This window comes from Gopherus flavomarginatus, chromosome 3, assembly GCF_025201925.1.
Source record: "Gopherus flavomarginatus isolate rGopFla2 chromosome 3, rGopFla2.mat.asm, whole genome shotgun sequence".
Lineage (NCBI taxonomy): Eukaryota > Metazoa > Chordata > Testudines > Testudinidae > Gopherus > Gopherus flavomarginatus.
Genome location: NC_066619.1, coordinates 173,735,748 through 173,749,721, shown reverse-complemented (window position 1 = coordinate 173,749,721; position 13,974 = coordinate 173,735,748). Strand labels below are relative to the sequence as shown.

Genomic DNA, 13,974 nt, shown 5'->3' with positions numbered 1-13,974 from the left:
TACACAGAGGGTGCTAGAAATGCAGATGTAACCAAGTGCTTTGCTGGAAATTTTGCATGATGCTGCCGTCTCACAATAGCTGCGAAGAAACTATATGGTAGATGCTGCTGCTTCTGCTGCTCCTCTTCCTCCTGTCTTTATGAGATAAAATAAATATTTTTCTAAATGGTGTAATATACTGATAAACATTTTAAAGAGAACTGCAAATACAAGGGTTTATACTCTCATTGATGCCTGCATGGATGTTTTTTGTAGCTCTCATTGGCATTGATGGGAGTTACCCATATAAATCCCTTCATGCATTAATGGGAGAATAGGCCTCATTGTTTAGGATTCCTGTTTTCTGGGCATAACAATGCTTTAAATGGAAATGCAATTCTGTATGGTCTAAGATGCACTAATCTCAACTAAAAGCAAAACCATGCTTTGTGTCTCTAATAAGCCTTGGAAATACTGGGTTGAGACAAATTGGCTGTTTCCTAGAGGGCCCATTAAAATCAATAGGATTTTTGCCATTGACTTCAATGACTGCAGGGTTGAGGTCTAATTTAATCCACTATAATTCGCTAGATTTGCACATATGCAATATATTGATATATATCTATTTTATACATATCTATTTTATGTAAAGGAACAGAAGTTTTTTGTGCATCTTCACATATTCCAAAAAATAATACATTTGTATACAGAACTGCACTACTGCTTTAATATTGCTATGTAAAACAATACTGTGGTTTTGCTATTTTTATTCAGTTACATTTTTCAGTTCAAAGGCATATTGTTTTAAAATATCAGAAAATATTTTAAGTGGTGTTAAAGAAACAGTATCCTCCTCTCTCAGATTGCACCCATTCCATCCTTCAAATACAAGAATTTTGTAATCTAGCTTTTTTCAGTAGTGTGGTTTGGCTATTTAGATTTTTCTCTTGTAGCACTTAAATGTTACGCTTAGGGCCTGTTCCAAAGTTGATGGAAATCCTTCCACCGACTTCAGTGGGCTTTGGAACAGAACTTTAGGGACTTCTTCTTTTTCTCCCCTGTTCTACACTGATGTAACTAGTGTAAGTGAAATCAGAATCACATCCTGTGATGCTGGAAAATCAAGTACTGTAAGTTTCAGGCTCTTACAGTAAAATCACACAATGTCCCAATCAGTGCTACTTAATGTAACTGACAGTCCATGTTATTCGCAATTATTTGAACTGGGAAACACAAATCTGGTGTTTGCATTTTATTTTGTTTTTGGTTATATGATTACATATGTTAGTAAGAGTAGAAAAGGTTGCTAAGTATTAGCTTTAATTTAGATGACAATCAAATGACAATTTAGATGACAATTTGTATGCCAGCATCTTTATTGGTGACAACTGTTCTGGTACGTAAAGTGCACATTTTTTTTAATTACAGAAAAGTTAGTATCCGGATGCTAACTCTTTATGTTGGCTATATGGGAAAATCTATATGAGCTTGTATATTTAAATGACAGGATACTGTCTCTTTAAGAAAACCGTGTTTATGTTCTGTTATTGAAAACATTGAACTTGAACCCTGAAATAAGATGATTTTTACAGCTGGGTAAAGTGGCTATTATTCTTTGCCAAGCTCATTGACTGACTGAATAAGAATAGCATAACATCATTAACTGTAATCACTTTTATATCACATAATGTATTTTTGTTAAATCTCAGAACAAAATAGTAAGGTGTTTCCATTTTTAAATATGTTCCAGAATTTTTTTTATTTCAGAGAAGCTTTGACTGTTAAATGTGTGTAAGTCTCCAGGAACGTAGCAAGTTGATAAAAACCCAAGCCAAGTCCATCTTCCTTACAGGGGAAAAAAAAAGCTGGAATTTCTTTTTTTGGACATTTGTTTTGCAGCTTTCTACGTCTTAAGGCAGAGAATAGCCAGAATAAGGTGCCAGCTCAAAGGTTAGCTGAACATATTTCTTGAAATAATTTTGGCAAGCCTATGTCTTGGTGGCATGGTCTCAAAATCAGAAGTTTACATGAGAAGTATAAAGAAACTTTAATAGATATTAATTTTAAAATTTATTTATTTTTTATTTATTTTGATGGGGTGGGAGGAAATTTATAGAGAGATGACTGTTTTTAACTGCAAATCTAATGACTGATGTAAATTAATATTTAAATAATCATGGGCTTTTGTTCAAGGTCCAAGCAATGTTTTTCCTGTCTGGAAATCTAATGTACTTTCAATGCCACATTTACAACCAGATGAATTCAAGAGGCCTGATTCTGCTCTCACCTACATCACTGTGAATAAGGAATAACTTCACTGTTAAATTTGTGTAAATCAGATCCAAGTTCTCTAGTGCAAACATGATGGTACTCACACTAACCTGCCTTTATCAGGAATTTAAAATTCTGTGATTATTGAATCTGTGAAAAATTCAGGTAACAAATATTTCAAAACAAACATTTGTGTTGGTGAAGAGCACTTGTATAAAATATTGTTGTGAAGTGACTAAAGCCACTTAACATGTAAACTGCTAAATTTGCCCCAAAATTAAATAAATAGATGATTACTTTTACGGGGGGAAATTTTCACTTGGTTTCTAAGGAAAACACTTAAACACATACTTAACTTCAACCACATTCTTAAGTCCCATTGATTTCAGTGGGGACATTAGCATGTGCTTAAAGTTAAGTATGTGCCTAAGTGCTTTGCTGAACAGGGATTGGGGTCTGAATTTACATGTGCATTGTAGGACCCTGCAAATAGCTATAATCAAGCAAAGAGTTTATTACCACAGGTAGTCTCATTGTTCGCCATATATAATCTTGTGCAATTGCCACTTGTATGTGCAAACTGGATAGTCCTGAGTTACTTGTACAAATGTAGTAGTTGTGCATCTAACATTAGAGATTTTTAATGTTGACATTGTGCCTCCTGAATGCTATAGGTAAGTGTAAATGGTTTTTGAAAGATGTTTTGAATGAGTCTTTAGAAAAAGCATGCATATATATGTAATATTTTATATAATATGTATTAAGGAGCCAGTGGGTGGGGCCAGGGGTCGGAGAGGAGCCCTTGGCTGGCTAAGAGGAGCAAGTGGTGGGCAGGGGAGACCCAGTGGGCTGGTGGGGTCTCGGGGTGCAGTGCAAGTGGAGTCGGGGCCTCTTCTGAGCATGGGCCCAGCTCCATGGCGCCACTGGTGCCATTGTAATCCCAGTACTGCCTATAAAACGTACATTGTACGTCTAATTCTGTTGTTTAGAAAATAACATTATTCTGTAGTGAGTAATTCTGTACTGTATGTTATGGTTAGTGTATATTGGAAATGTATTCCTTGAGTAAGACATATTTTTATAATCCAGTCTATTGTATAGTAGGTTAGACATTATTTTATATACATTTGGGCAGTAAAAGTAAGAGCTGATCTGGTCCATTTTATAAAGTAGATTAACTAGGTCAAAACTGATGTGGATAAAGCAGATTGCTAAAGTTTTACTGAGTGTGTGTAAAAAAAAAAAAAAAAAAAAAAAAAAAAAAAAAGTACTGTTGTTTGTACCTGTAAATATGCTAGGAAGGTGATGGAGGCATAGTTTCCAGGCTTCAAGGAGAAGATATTGGTGGTTTTTAGAGAGAGATAAGGAGTCATTAACCAGAGGGAATAGTCAATTGGTCACAGCGTAACAGGGGTCCTGTTTCAAGGTTCTTGTATGTGAATACATTTGTTTCCTTCAGTGTAGAAGTCTGGCATTGAGGGAATGCCAGGAATGGGCAGGAGAAGGAGATTCAGGGGAAGCATTGGGAAGTATGTGGAGGATTTGAAGATTAGGAGAGAGATTTTGTTCTGTATTCTGAAGTGAACAGGCATCCAATAAAGGTATCTGAGACTGAGTGATGTATTACTATCTCCAGGCAGGTGCATATGTGAGCAGCTGCATTTGGACAAATTGAATTTAAAAAAATTGCGTTTTAGGGGGACCATAAAGGAGGAGTTTATATTACTTAAGAAGCACAGCTGAAAGCAGAGCAGTTTTGGCAGAAGAATGGTCAAGATGGTTTGTTTTTGATGTAGGTGATCTGGGAAAGGTAGAAAACAAGTTAGTTCAAGGTCAAGTTGAACATCTGATTTCTGAAGATTTGAGGTGAAGTTCAGATTTAAATGGAGGAGGCAGAGAGCAAGTGGCAGTATGGATAGAATATCTTGTGGATATAGTATATGAAGGAAGTTCTACAGAACAAGATGATGACAAGCCAAAGACACAAACCGGGAAAAGGGGGAAAACAGTGAAGAGTAATATAGATTTGAGTATATTCTGCATAAAGTGATATTCAAGGATGAATTAAAAAAGAAGTAGCTGGATACATTCAAAAAAGATCCCAAGATGCTTGGGGACACCTTAGTAGAAAAATCTGGAATTTCTATTGTCTGTCACAATATCCATCTCCTACTCCTGGGGGAATTCTGCATGTGCGCAGAATTCTTTGCTTCCTTATAGAAAAATGACTTTCTGATGGGAAACCAAAGGGAAGCCACGAGTGGTCACACTCACCTTCCCAGCAGTGTGGGTGTGCTGTTTCAGGCACTTGGAGGAGCTATTGGAGAGGTAAATCACCGTGGGTTGGGGAGGGCTGGGGACACCCTGACTGGTGCTTCCTACCCTGCAGTGGGCTCGACTGCTAGTCCTGGCTGGGCAGGGGAGGATGGATCTTCTTCCTCTGCAGGGAGTGGTTGGGACTGGGGCCAGATTAGACCCACACCTGGAAACCTCCCCTGGCTGCAGGAAGCTCCGCCTCCCCTCACTTCCTGCCCCTATCGCTCCTCAACAATGGGGGAAGGGCTCACTGTATGGGGAGCTGCTCTCCCATCTGCCCCACCACCGTGCAGCTGGATCCCCCACCATACAGAGAACCCCCGCCCCGAGCACTCTGCACCAGAACCCCCACCCTGCCAAGCCTCACCTCCTGCATCCGGAAACCCTCTGGACCCAGACCCATCATCAGCCACACACCCCCTGCATACGGACCCTGGTTGAGCCGCTCTTCCCTGCATGCAAAACCCCCTGCACCCAGGCCTCATTCCCCCTGCATCTGGACCCCCACCCTGCATCTGGATAGCTCCCCACTGAGCCCCCAAAACTTGAACCCTCACTCTGGTAAGCCCCATCTGCCCTGCACCTGGACCACCCTGATGATCCCTCCACACTTGGACTCCCACCCCTGTGAGCCCCAGCACCTGGACTCTCCCCAACCAAGCCTCCCTCTCTCAGCACTGGCCCCCCTGCTGAGCCCCCAAATCCCCTGCTGAACCCCATCGCTTCACACCCAGACACCCCTCCCGCCCTCGCTGAGCCCCAACCACCTTCACCTGGGCCTCACTGCAGAGTCTCATTCCCCTGCACCCAGAACCCCACAACAAGCCCAGATCCCTCCTGTACCTGGACCCCACACCAAGCCATCTGCACCCAGATTGCCCCACACAGAAGTCTCTTATCCCATACTGGGATTCCTCCACATTTGGATCCTGTTGGACTGAGCCTGCCTGTTCTACATTTGGGGCCAGGGCTTGGCATGCATGTGAGACTGTCACTCTCGCTATCTTGGTGAGCATGACATGGAGGTGCAGGGCCCTGGGGTGTTTCTGGAGCAGGCCTGGCCCTTGTACTGTGTCAGGTTCGGATGCAGCCTCACTTCTGAGTCCATGTTCCAAGGAGGTGGAGTGAGGAGGCTGCAGGGTGATCTCCCACCTCCATGCAGCCAGTGGCCTGTGCTCCCCACTGCCATGCTGGAGCTTCCACATTTATTTATTGACAAATAAAATATACAGATTTTAAAATGTGTGCAGAATTTTTAATTCTTTGATACAGAATTCTCTCAGGAGTAATCTCTCTTGGAGGCTAGTTTAGAATCTAATTCTGTGTGACTGCAACAATGGGTTTGCCTGAGCAGGGCCGGCTCCAGGCACCAACTTATCAAGCAGGTGCTTGGGGCAGCAACTCCGGAGCAGGACAGCACTTTGAGGTATTCAGTGGCAATTCGGCGGAGGGTCCCTCACTCCATCTGGGAGTGAAGGACCTCCTGCTGAATTGCCGCAGATCGTGATCGTGGCTTTTTTTCCCGCTGCTTGGGGCGGCAAAACCCCTGGAGCCGGCCCTGTGCCTGAGCCTATTCTACAATAGTCATGTGAATTCTTGTTCCACAAGCATTTTATGAAATCACTATGATAACCTGTTAACATTTTTAAACCAACATTTATACATAGATCTTTGGTCAAGTTAAAAGGGACAGTTAGTGCTATGCCTTTTTTCAACTGTAGTATCTGGCTAGTCAGTCACTGACGGGCTTATTTTCACTGCAAAATGGATTGATTCAGCTGTCCAAGATTTTTTCAGCCAAGTGCAAACAGGTTCAATGAATGAAGCTCAAAATAGAGAGGATAAAATTTCTTACGAAATGTGTGCAAATAATATATCCTTGCTTGTACTGTACTACCTGTTGGGATGTCAGTTTCAAAACCTGCAGAGAAGGAATTTTGGGGGAAGCAGTTGATATTGAAATTTATAGTAATAGCAACAGGTACAAAATAGAAATCCTATTAAGGAATCAGTCTACATTATAAAACTGTATTTTGTAGATGCTTTTGACTTTATGGAACAAAATTACTCTTTGGACTTAAATTTCTCATGCTGCTTTTCCACACAAAGGTGATTATAAAACATTGTTATGATTCTATATGGCAGCTTGTGAAGACTGTGGCCCTTTGGAATTCAGTTTCTCCATCTGTAACAGCCTGAATTTGTCAGCCTTCGGGTTGTGCTGCAAAGTCCACCTTTTCTCCTTGCCTTATGCAGAAATATGTGTTGAACAGTGGTGGAAATGCTATAAACTGTATGCATAGGATGGCTGAGTTACAGCTGCTGTGAGACTTCCTCTGAATTCTTTAAGAACGTGAACACACAAAAGTAATCAAAACATCATATTGAATTTCATCTACCAAGCACAACTGTATGTGGCTTAAAATACACAAAATATGTGCTAATAAACTGCGTTCTTCATGCATAGTGTTTAATGTCAAATATGGATTTCCAAACACTTGTTTCATATGTGAAATGTGCATCACATCATACTTAGTTTGTCTTGAGCATGAATGTATGTTTTGGTATTTTAGCAGTTAAAAGCAGATTTGATTTAATAACAGAACCTGCATTCCATATTTAATGTCTGACTTTCATCTTACAAATAATTTATTTGGCAGGTTTTTTTTGCATTTAAGTGTAATGACATAGTTTATGCCTTCTGTTTTCTGTGCTATGACCACATTCCAGTGCAATATCAGCTGATTGGTTGACTGACTAGCTCAATATACAGGGGCGGCTCCAGGCCCCAGCACGCCCAGTGCGTGCTTGGGGCGGCATGCCGCGGGGGGGGAGGTGTTCTGCCGGTCGCCAGGAGGTCCACTGTAGCCACGCGACCGGCAGAGCACCCCCTGCAGCATGACACCGTGCTTGGGGCGGCGAAATGTCTAGAACCGCCTCCGTCGATATCTTTCATTGTTATTGTTCGCAGTGTTGGTTCCAGGATATGAGAGACTCAAGGTGGGTGAGGTAATGTCTTTTATTCGACCAACTTCTGTGAAAGGTAATCACTCTGATTACCTTTCCAATCTGAAGAAGAGCTCTATGGAGCTTGAAAACTTGTCTCTTTCACCAACAGAAATTGTTCCAGTAAAAGATATTACCTCACCCTCCTTTCCTCTCAAGCAGGATCAAAGCAAACAACCACATGAAAACGGCAGCATTGGATGATAAAGTTACAGGACCTCTTCTCTAAGGTCTTGTCTACACAGGGATAATTAGTAAAGTTCATCCAAATAAACGTAGGGTGTGAATTTAAAGTAGATTAGTTAAACTGCATTAAGCCCCAGCGTTGGCTTTCTCATCCAGAATTAAAGTGGCCTTAATTCCATTTATCTTAATTCACTTCAGAATGCAGACTAACTAATCCAGTGGCTCCCAAACTTTCCAGGTTACTGTACTCTTTTGGGAGTCTTGCGAACCCTCAAATTTCACCTCACTTAAAAACTACTTGCTTACAGAATCAGACATAAAAATGCAAAAATGTCACACTGCACTATTTCTGAAATTGCTTACTTTCTCATTTTTACTATATAATAATAAAATTAATCAATTGGAATATATGGTAAATATTGTACTTACATTTCAGTGTATAGTACATAGATCAGTATGAAGAAGTCATTGTCCGTACGAAATTTTAGTTTATACCGACTTTGCTGGTGCTTTTTATATAGCCTGTTGTAAAACTAGGCAAATAGCTAGATGAGTTGATGTACCCCAGGTTGAGAACCACTGAACTAATCCACTTTAAAAATTCAGTCGAATTAACTTTCCTGAGTGTCCCCATGTAGACAAATACTAAGAATCAAATATTCCTTCACTAAAATATGTAAACATTTTCATGTTTGAGTTTTAACAAAGATAAAAGCCTGATTCATCTCACACTTAGAATAGTATAACTCTGCTGAATTCGTTTGTCATCCTGGTAGGCCATATCCTGAGCTAGTGTGAATTGTCAAGAGATACAGTAATGGAGGTCTGACAACTTACACCAGCTAAGGATATGGCCATAGCACTTAATATTTTTAAAAGATATGTTATCTAGAAATATCCTCCTTCAGTGCATGAATCTTCTTTCAAGATCCATTGAAATCTAATGTAAAACCTGTTTGCAGATTTTCTATTGATACTATATCAGTATATTATATCTTTCTTTTATTAAAATTTACATTAAAATGGGATCTTGGTTGCTTAGCAGTTGTCCACTCATTGCTCAACTAAAGGCACTGACCCAGTCCTGCTCCCATTAAAGTCACTTTTCCCATTGATTCTAATGGAAGGAAAATTGATCCCACAGGCCCTTTTGCTTCTTCATCACCATCACCCTTTGTTACTGGCACAAAATGATTGTGATGTCACAAACAGATGGATATGGTTAGCAACTAGAACGTAGAAGTATAAAGCAACAAAGATCCTGTTTTCATGCAAGTGTCCTTGTTAATTTAAAAAAAATAAAAAGGGAACCAAAATGCCAAAATAAATGTGATGCCAGCAGAATTGTTTCTCAGTAGAATATATTTTTATTTTTCCATGAGGTCTCAACTACTCTTTAATCAAAACATACTTTCTGCCAGTTCCCTTAGTAAGGCACTACTTTAAACAAAAATTGGCTAGGCAGATAATTGCCTTTGGGAATTTTAGAGAATTCACTTTAGGAATGTATCATGCTTCCAGGGCCGGTGCAAGGATGTTTTGCGCCCTAGGCGAAACTTCCACCTTGTGCTGCGCCCCCCTTCCCCCCCCCACGGCAGCTCCCCATCCCCCACCCTCAGCTCTGAGGCACCCTCCCACTCCAGCTCACCCCTGCTCCGCGCACGAGCATGAGCACCCCGTCGCTGCTTCACTTCTCCCTCCTCCCAGGCTTGCGGTGCCTAAGCTTACTGGCGCTGCAAGCCTGGGAGGCAGGAGAAGTGAAGCAGCCACAGCGTGCTCAGGGAGGAGGCGGGGCAGGGGTAAGCTGGGGCGCGGAGTTCCCCTGCGTGCAGCCCCCCCTTACTTGCTGCAGGTGGCCCTCCCCGCACTCCCTCTGCCTAAATGCCGCTGGCAACCGGGGTGGCCAAAGATCCGGCTGCCGCAGTCCCTGCCAAAGAAAATGGCGCCCCCCAAATCCTAGCGCCCTAGGTCGCCTAAATGGTTGCACCAGCCCTGCATGCTTCCTTTAAGGCTTGCTGGTTCGCGGATGGTATGATATTCTCTCTCTCATTTGGTGTACATTTTTCAACGCCATCACAACAATAAGCATTTTTAAACAGGAAAAAAGCTATTTAATTAAAAGATGTTGACCTAGACTAGCGTGACCAGACATCCCGATATTAGGGGCTTTGTCTTGTTACAGGCAACTATACCCCACCCAACCCCTCCAGCCGCTGGAAAAAAAAGTATCTGGATTTTTCACACTTCCTATCTGGTCACCCTGTCCTAGACTACAGAACAATCTAATTTCTGTAACTGTATTTTTTTGGATACTCTTTGGAGGAAAACATCTTGCATTTTACTAACAGCGACCCCTATGCCTTTCAAATAAAGTGGCAGCTAAAAAAAAACATTGCTACTCACATGCTCTTTGGGACAGATCTGGCAGCAAGTCAGTTACCAATCTGTCAGAGAAACCCATTAAGTGTAATGTTCTGTATCAGAAACAAATCTTAAATTGAAAGAATGTTGATCAAGGTCTTATTGCCCTCTCTGGAATGGAGAAGAAACGTCACAGGCCAGATAATGGTGGTGGTTTTTTTCTTTCTTCATTTTAAACCAAACCAGTTTCCAGGTGGTAGAGTACAAGCATTACTTGTGATTTATGGATGCAGGTAGAACAAACTCTTTCCACTCTAAATTGCTTTAGTGGGTGCAATTGTGTAAACTGCAAATTCTGTGATCTTTTAATCAGATGGCATGGGATCAGTGGCACAGGTGCAGCAAACAGCTGTAAACAGGGGAGATTGAGTGAGGGTTCTGTTGGAGGAGAACGGAGGAATAATTCGCTGGTCTTTAGGGGCAGTGAGCGAGGTTTTTGTGGGCGTGGTATGTTTTTTCTGATTTACGTGGTTTTTTTTTTCCCCTTTGTTCAGTTTGTAGATGCTGGTAGGAGGCAGTGTACTGTGAGAGAAGCAGAGTCCTGATTGAGGGCAGGTCTTCCCTGATGTAAGGTGGGCCTGTAAAGGCAACCAAACAGTCTGCTAGTGGTAAAGGTGCAGCAAACAGAGCTGTGAACAAGGGAGTTTGTAAGCAGAGTTTGGGGTGGGAATACAGTGGTTTTTTGTTTTGAGGTGTGTTTGCCCCCCCCAACACACTCCTCTTGACAGGAATTTAGGCGGGAAGGCTAATGACAGGTACAGAGGCAGCAGTGGTAGTGACCAAAGCCATGGAAGAGACAATGAAGATGACCAGATGTGGAAGCTGTGGGATGTACGTGATCCTAGGGCGGGTACCTAAAAAGAACTTTGTAAGAAGTGTAGCCTGATAGAGAAGATCTGAGGCTTGAAGATGCAGGTGGAAATTATGGTTGCTTGAACCCCCTTCGAAACTCAGATGATGGAGCAAAGGCAAGAGGAGACTGAAGGGAAAAGTCAAGACCTACAGATGCAAGCTGCACTGAAGAACTCAGCGGGGAGACTGCTGGGTGAGGAAAGTGGTCAGTGGTAGCATGTGACCAGGCAGAGGAAAAGATTGGCTGGTGAAGGAGAAATAGAGCTCAGGAACAGGTTTGCTAAGTTGGAGAATGAAGAAGGAGCACAGCAGGCTGTAACTGAAGGAGGGGAGAGCAAGGAAGAAGAGAAGATTGGTTAGTCCTATAAAAAGAGAAAAGCTGATGGAGATACCCAGAGTTCAGAGCCCCAGGAGGATACAGGATGACTTGCAGAAGATTACAAGGGAGAATAAAAAAGGATTGGCAGCCAGAAAAATCACATCACCTCCAGGAAAAAACAGGTCTGTGTGATTGGGGACTCCCTATTAAGAAGAACAGACAGAGCTGACCGCAGAACAGAAGAGTTGCTGTCTGCCAGGAGCTAAGATACAGGTATTGGACCTCAGGCTGAAGAGGATCCTAGTGGTTCAAGTGATCATGAGTAAGGCTGCGAGTTTGTCATGGAAGTCATGGATTCCATGACTTTTTGGGACCTCCGTGACTTCTGCAGCGGCTGGTGTGAGCAGCTTGGGCAGCCTCTGGGCCAGTCACACGAGCCACTGTTGGGCAGTCTTGGGCCACCGGGCCCCCCTCTCCCAGCAGGTGTGGGAGGGGACTCAGCTGGGGGTTGGGGCACAGGAGAGAACGAAGGCTCTGGGTGGCGCTTACCTCGGAGCAGGCGCTCCCTGGAAGTGGCAACATCCCTTGGCTCCTAGGTGGAGGCATGGCCAGGGGCCTCTGTGTGCACTGGCCCTGCCTCTGGGCCCTGCCCCCAGATGCTCCCATTGGCTGCAGTTCCTGGCCAATGGGAGCTGTGGAGCTGGTGCTTGGTGTGAAGCCAGAGCGCAGAGGTCACTGGCCACACCTTCACCTAGGAACAGAGGAAGGGGGATGTTGCTTCTGGGGAGGCGCAGAGCCAAGTGGGGAACATGTCAGTCCCTCTCGTTCCTCCCCAACACTAGCAGGGGTCCTGGGCCATGTGCCGCTGCTCCTGCCCAGCACCAGTGGGTGTCTCGGGCCATGCACACTTCCTACCCCCCCCCAGCACCCACGGTGCCCAAAGGCACCCCTGCCCCCGAAGATTTAGTTGGGGTAGATAGTATAAGTCATGGACAGGTCATAGGCTGTGAATTTTTATTCACTGCCCATGACCTGTCTATGACTTTTACTAAAATTACTCCTTGACTAAAAGGTAGCATTATTTATGAGTTAATTCAGTTTAAACTAAATGGAAGGATGAACAAAAATAGATCTGCTACAAGAGTTCTTGATTTCAAAAGAGCTAACTTTAATAAATTAAGAGAATTAATTAGGGAAGTGGACTGGACCGAAGAACTCAAGAATCTGAATGTGGTAGAGGCTTGAAATTACTTGAAGTCGAAGCTGCAGAAGCTGTCTGAAGCCTGCATCCCCAGCAAGGAAAAAAATGAGTAGAGAAGCTTCTATAGCCCTATAAATAAGAAAAAAAAAAGTAAAGAAGAAGTGGGACCACTAAGCATTGAGGATGGGGATAATCTGGGCATGGCCCAACACCTAAACAAATACTTTGCCTCAGTTTTTAAGGAGGCTAATGAAGACCTTAGGTATAGTGACTGATGTCCCAGACCTCCATGGTAGTGTTCTCTGAAATGCTGCCAGTTCCACGCGCCGGGCCAGTTAGACAGGCAGAACTATAGGGTCTCAATGTGTGGCTGAGACAAGGGTGTCGGGAGCAGGGGATTTAGATTTATTAGGGACTGTGGAAAAAAAGATCCGTTCAGTTACATCATGTTATGACAGGCAGCTGAAAAGTGACAAATTTTTTAAGTGCTTATATACAGATGCTAGAGGTCTAAATAAGGTGGGTGAACTAGAGTGCCTTGTATCAAATGATATTAATATAATAGGCACTACAGAAACTTGGTGGAATGAAGATAGTCAATGAGACACAGTAATACCAGGGTACAAAATATATCAAAAGGACAGAACAGGTTGTGCTGGTGGGGGAGTGGCACTATATGTGAAAGAGTAGAATCAAATGAAGTAAAAACCTTAAATAAACCAAATTGTACCATTGAATCTCTATGGATAGTAATTCCATGCTCTATTAGTAAGAATATAGCCATAGGGATTTATTACCAACCACCTGGCCAGGATGGTGATATTAACTGTGAAATGCTCAGGGAGACTAGAGAGGCTGGGTACATGTCATATCAGGATGGGATGAAGAGAGAAAGTTTCTTGACACCATAAATGACTGGTTCTTGGAGCAGCTAGTCCTGGAACCCACAAAAGGATTGGCAATTTTTGATTCAGTCCTAAGTGGAGCACAGGATCAGGTTCAAGAGGTGAATACAGCTGGACTGCTTGGTAATAGTGACCATAATATAATTAAATTTAACATGCCTGTGACAGGGAAAACACCACAGCGGTCCAACACTGTAGCATTTAATTTCAGAAGGGCAGAGCCGTAACTAGGTATTTTTGTGCCTGAGGCAAGAATATAAAATTGCGCCCTCCCCCAGGGCCGGCTCTTCGGTGGCGGGTCCCTCAGTCCCTCTCGGAGAGAAGGGCCTGCTGCCGAAGAATGAATGAAATGGCGGCAGTAGAGCCTGTGATTTTAGGGGGTCTAACTGCTTGGGCTGGTAAAGTTGCTTCCAAGATGATCTTTGGTTCCAGTCCAGTTCCAATCCAGAGAAGAACTCACAGGGGAGAAGAGGTGCTGGATATCAGCAGTGGCCACTAGGGATTAGCATGTGTCCTGA

General features: G+C 43.0%; 1 protein-coding gene across 7 annotated transcripts in view; it reads left to right on the top strand.

Annotated features, from left to right (window-relative positions):
• The window catches only part of NPNT (nephronectin), a 665,225-nt gene that overhangs the window by 16,166 nt on the left and 635,085 nt on the right, over window positions 1-13,974 (top strand). For 4 of the 7 annotated variants that reach the window (XR_007773242.1, XM_050944505.1, XM_050944502.1 and 1 more), the window contains exon 3: window positions 1,879-1,929. The exons of the other annotated variants lie outside the window; for them this stretch is intronic. Coding sequence is in view for 3 of the 4 variants with exons in the window: in XM_050944505.1 (XP_050800462.1) it covers window positions 1,879-1,929 (51 nt within the window). In the remaining variant the exon portion in view is untranslated. The remainder of the gene's footprint in view (window positions 1-1,878; window positions 1,930-13,974) is intronic. 7 annotated transcript variants of the gene reach the window in all.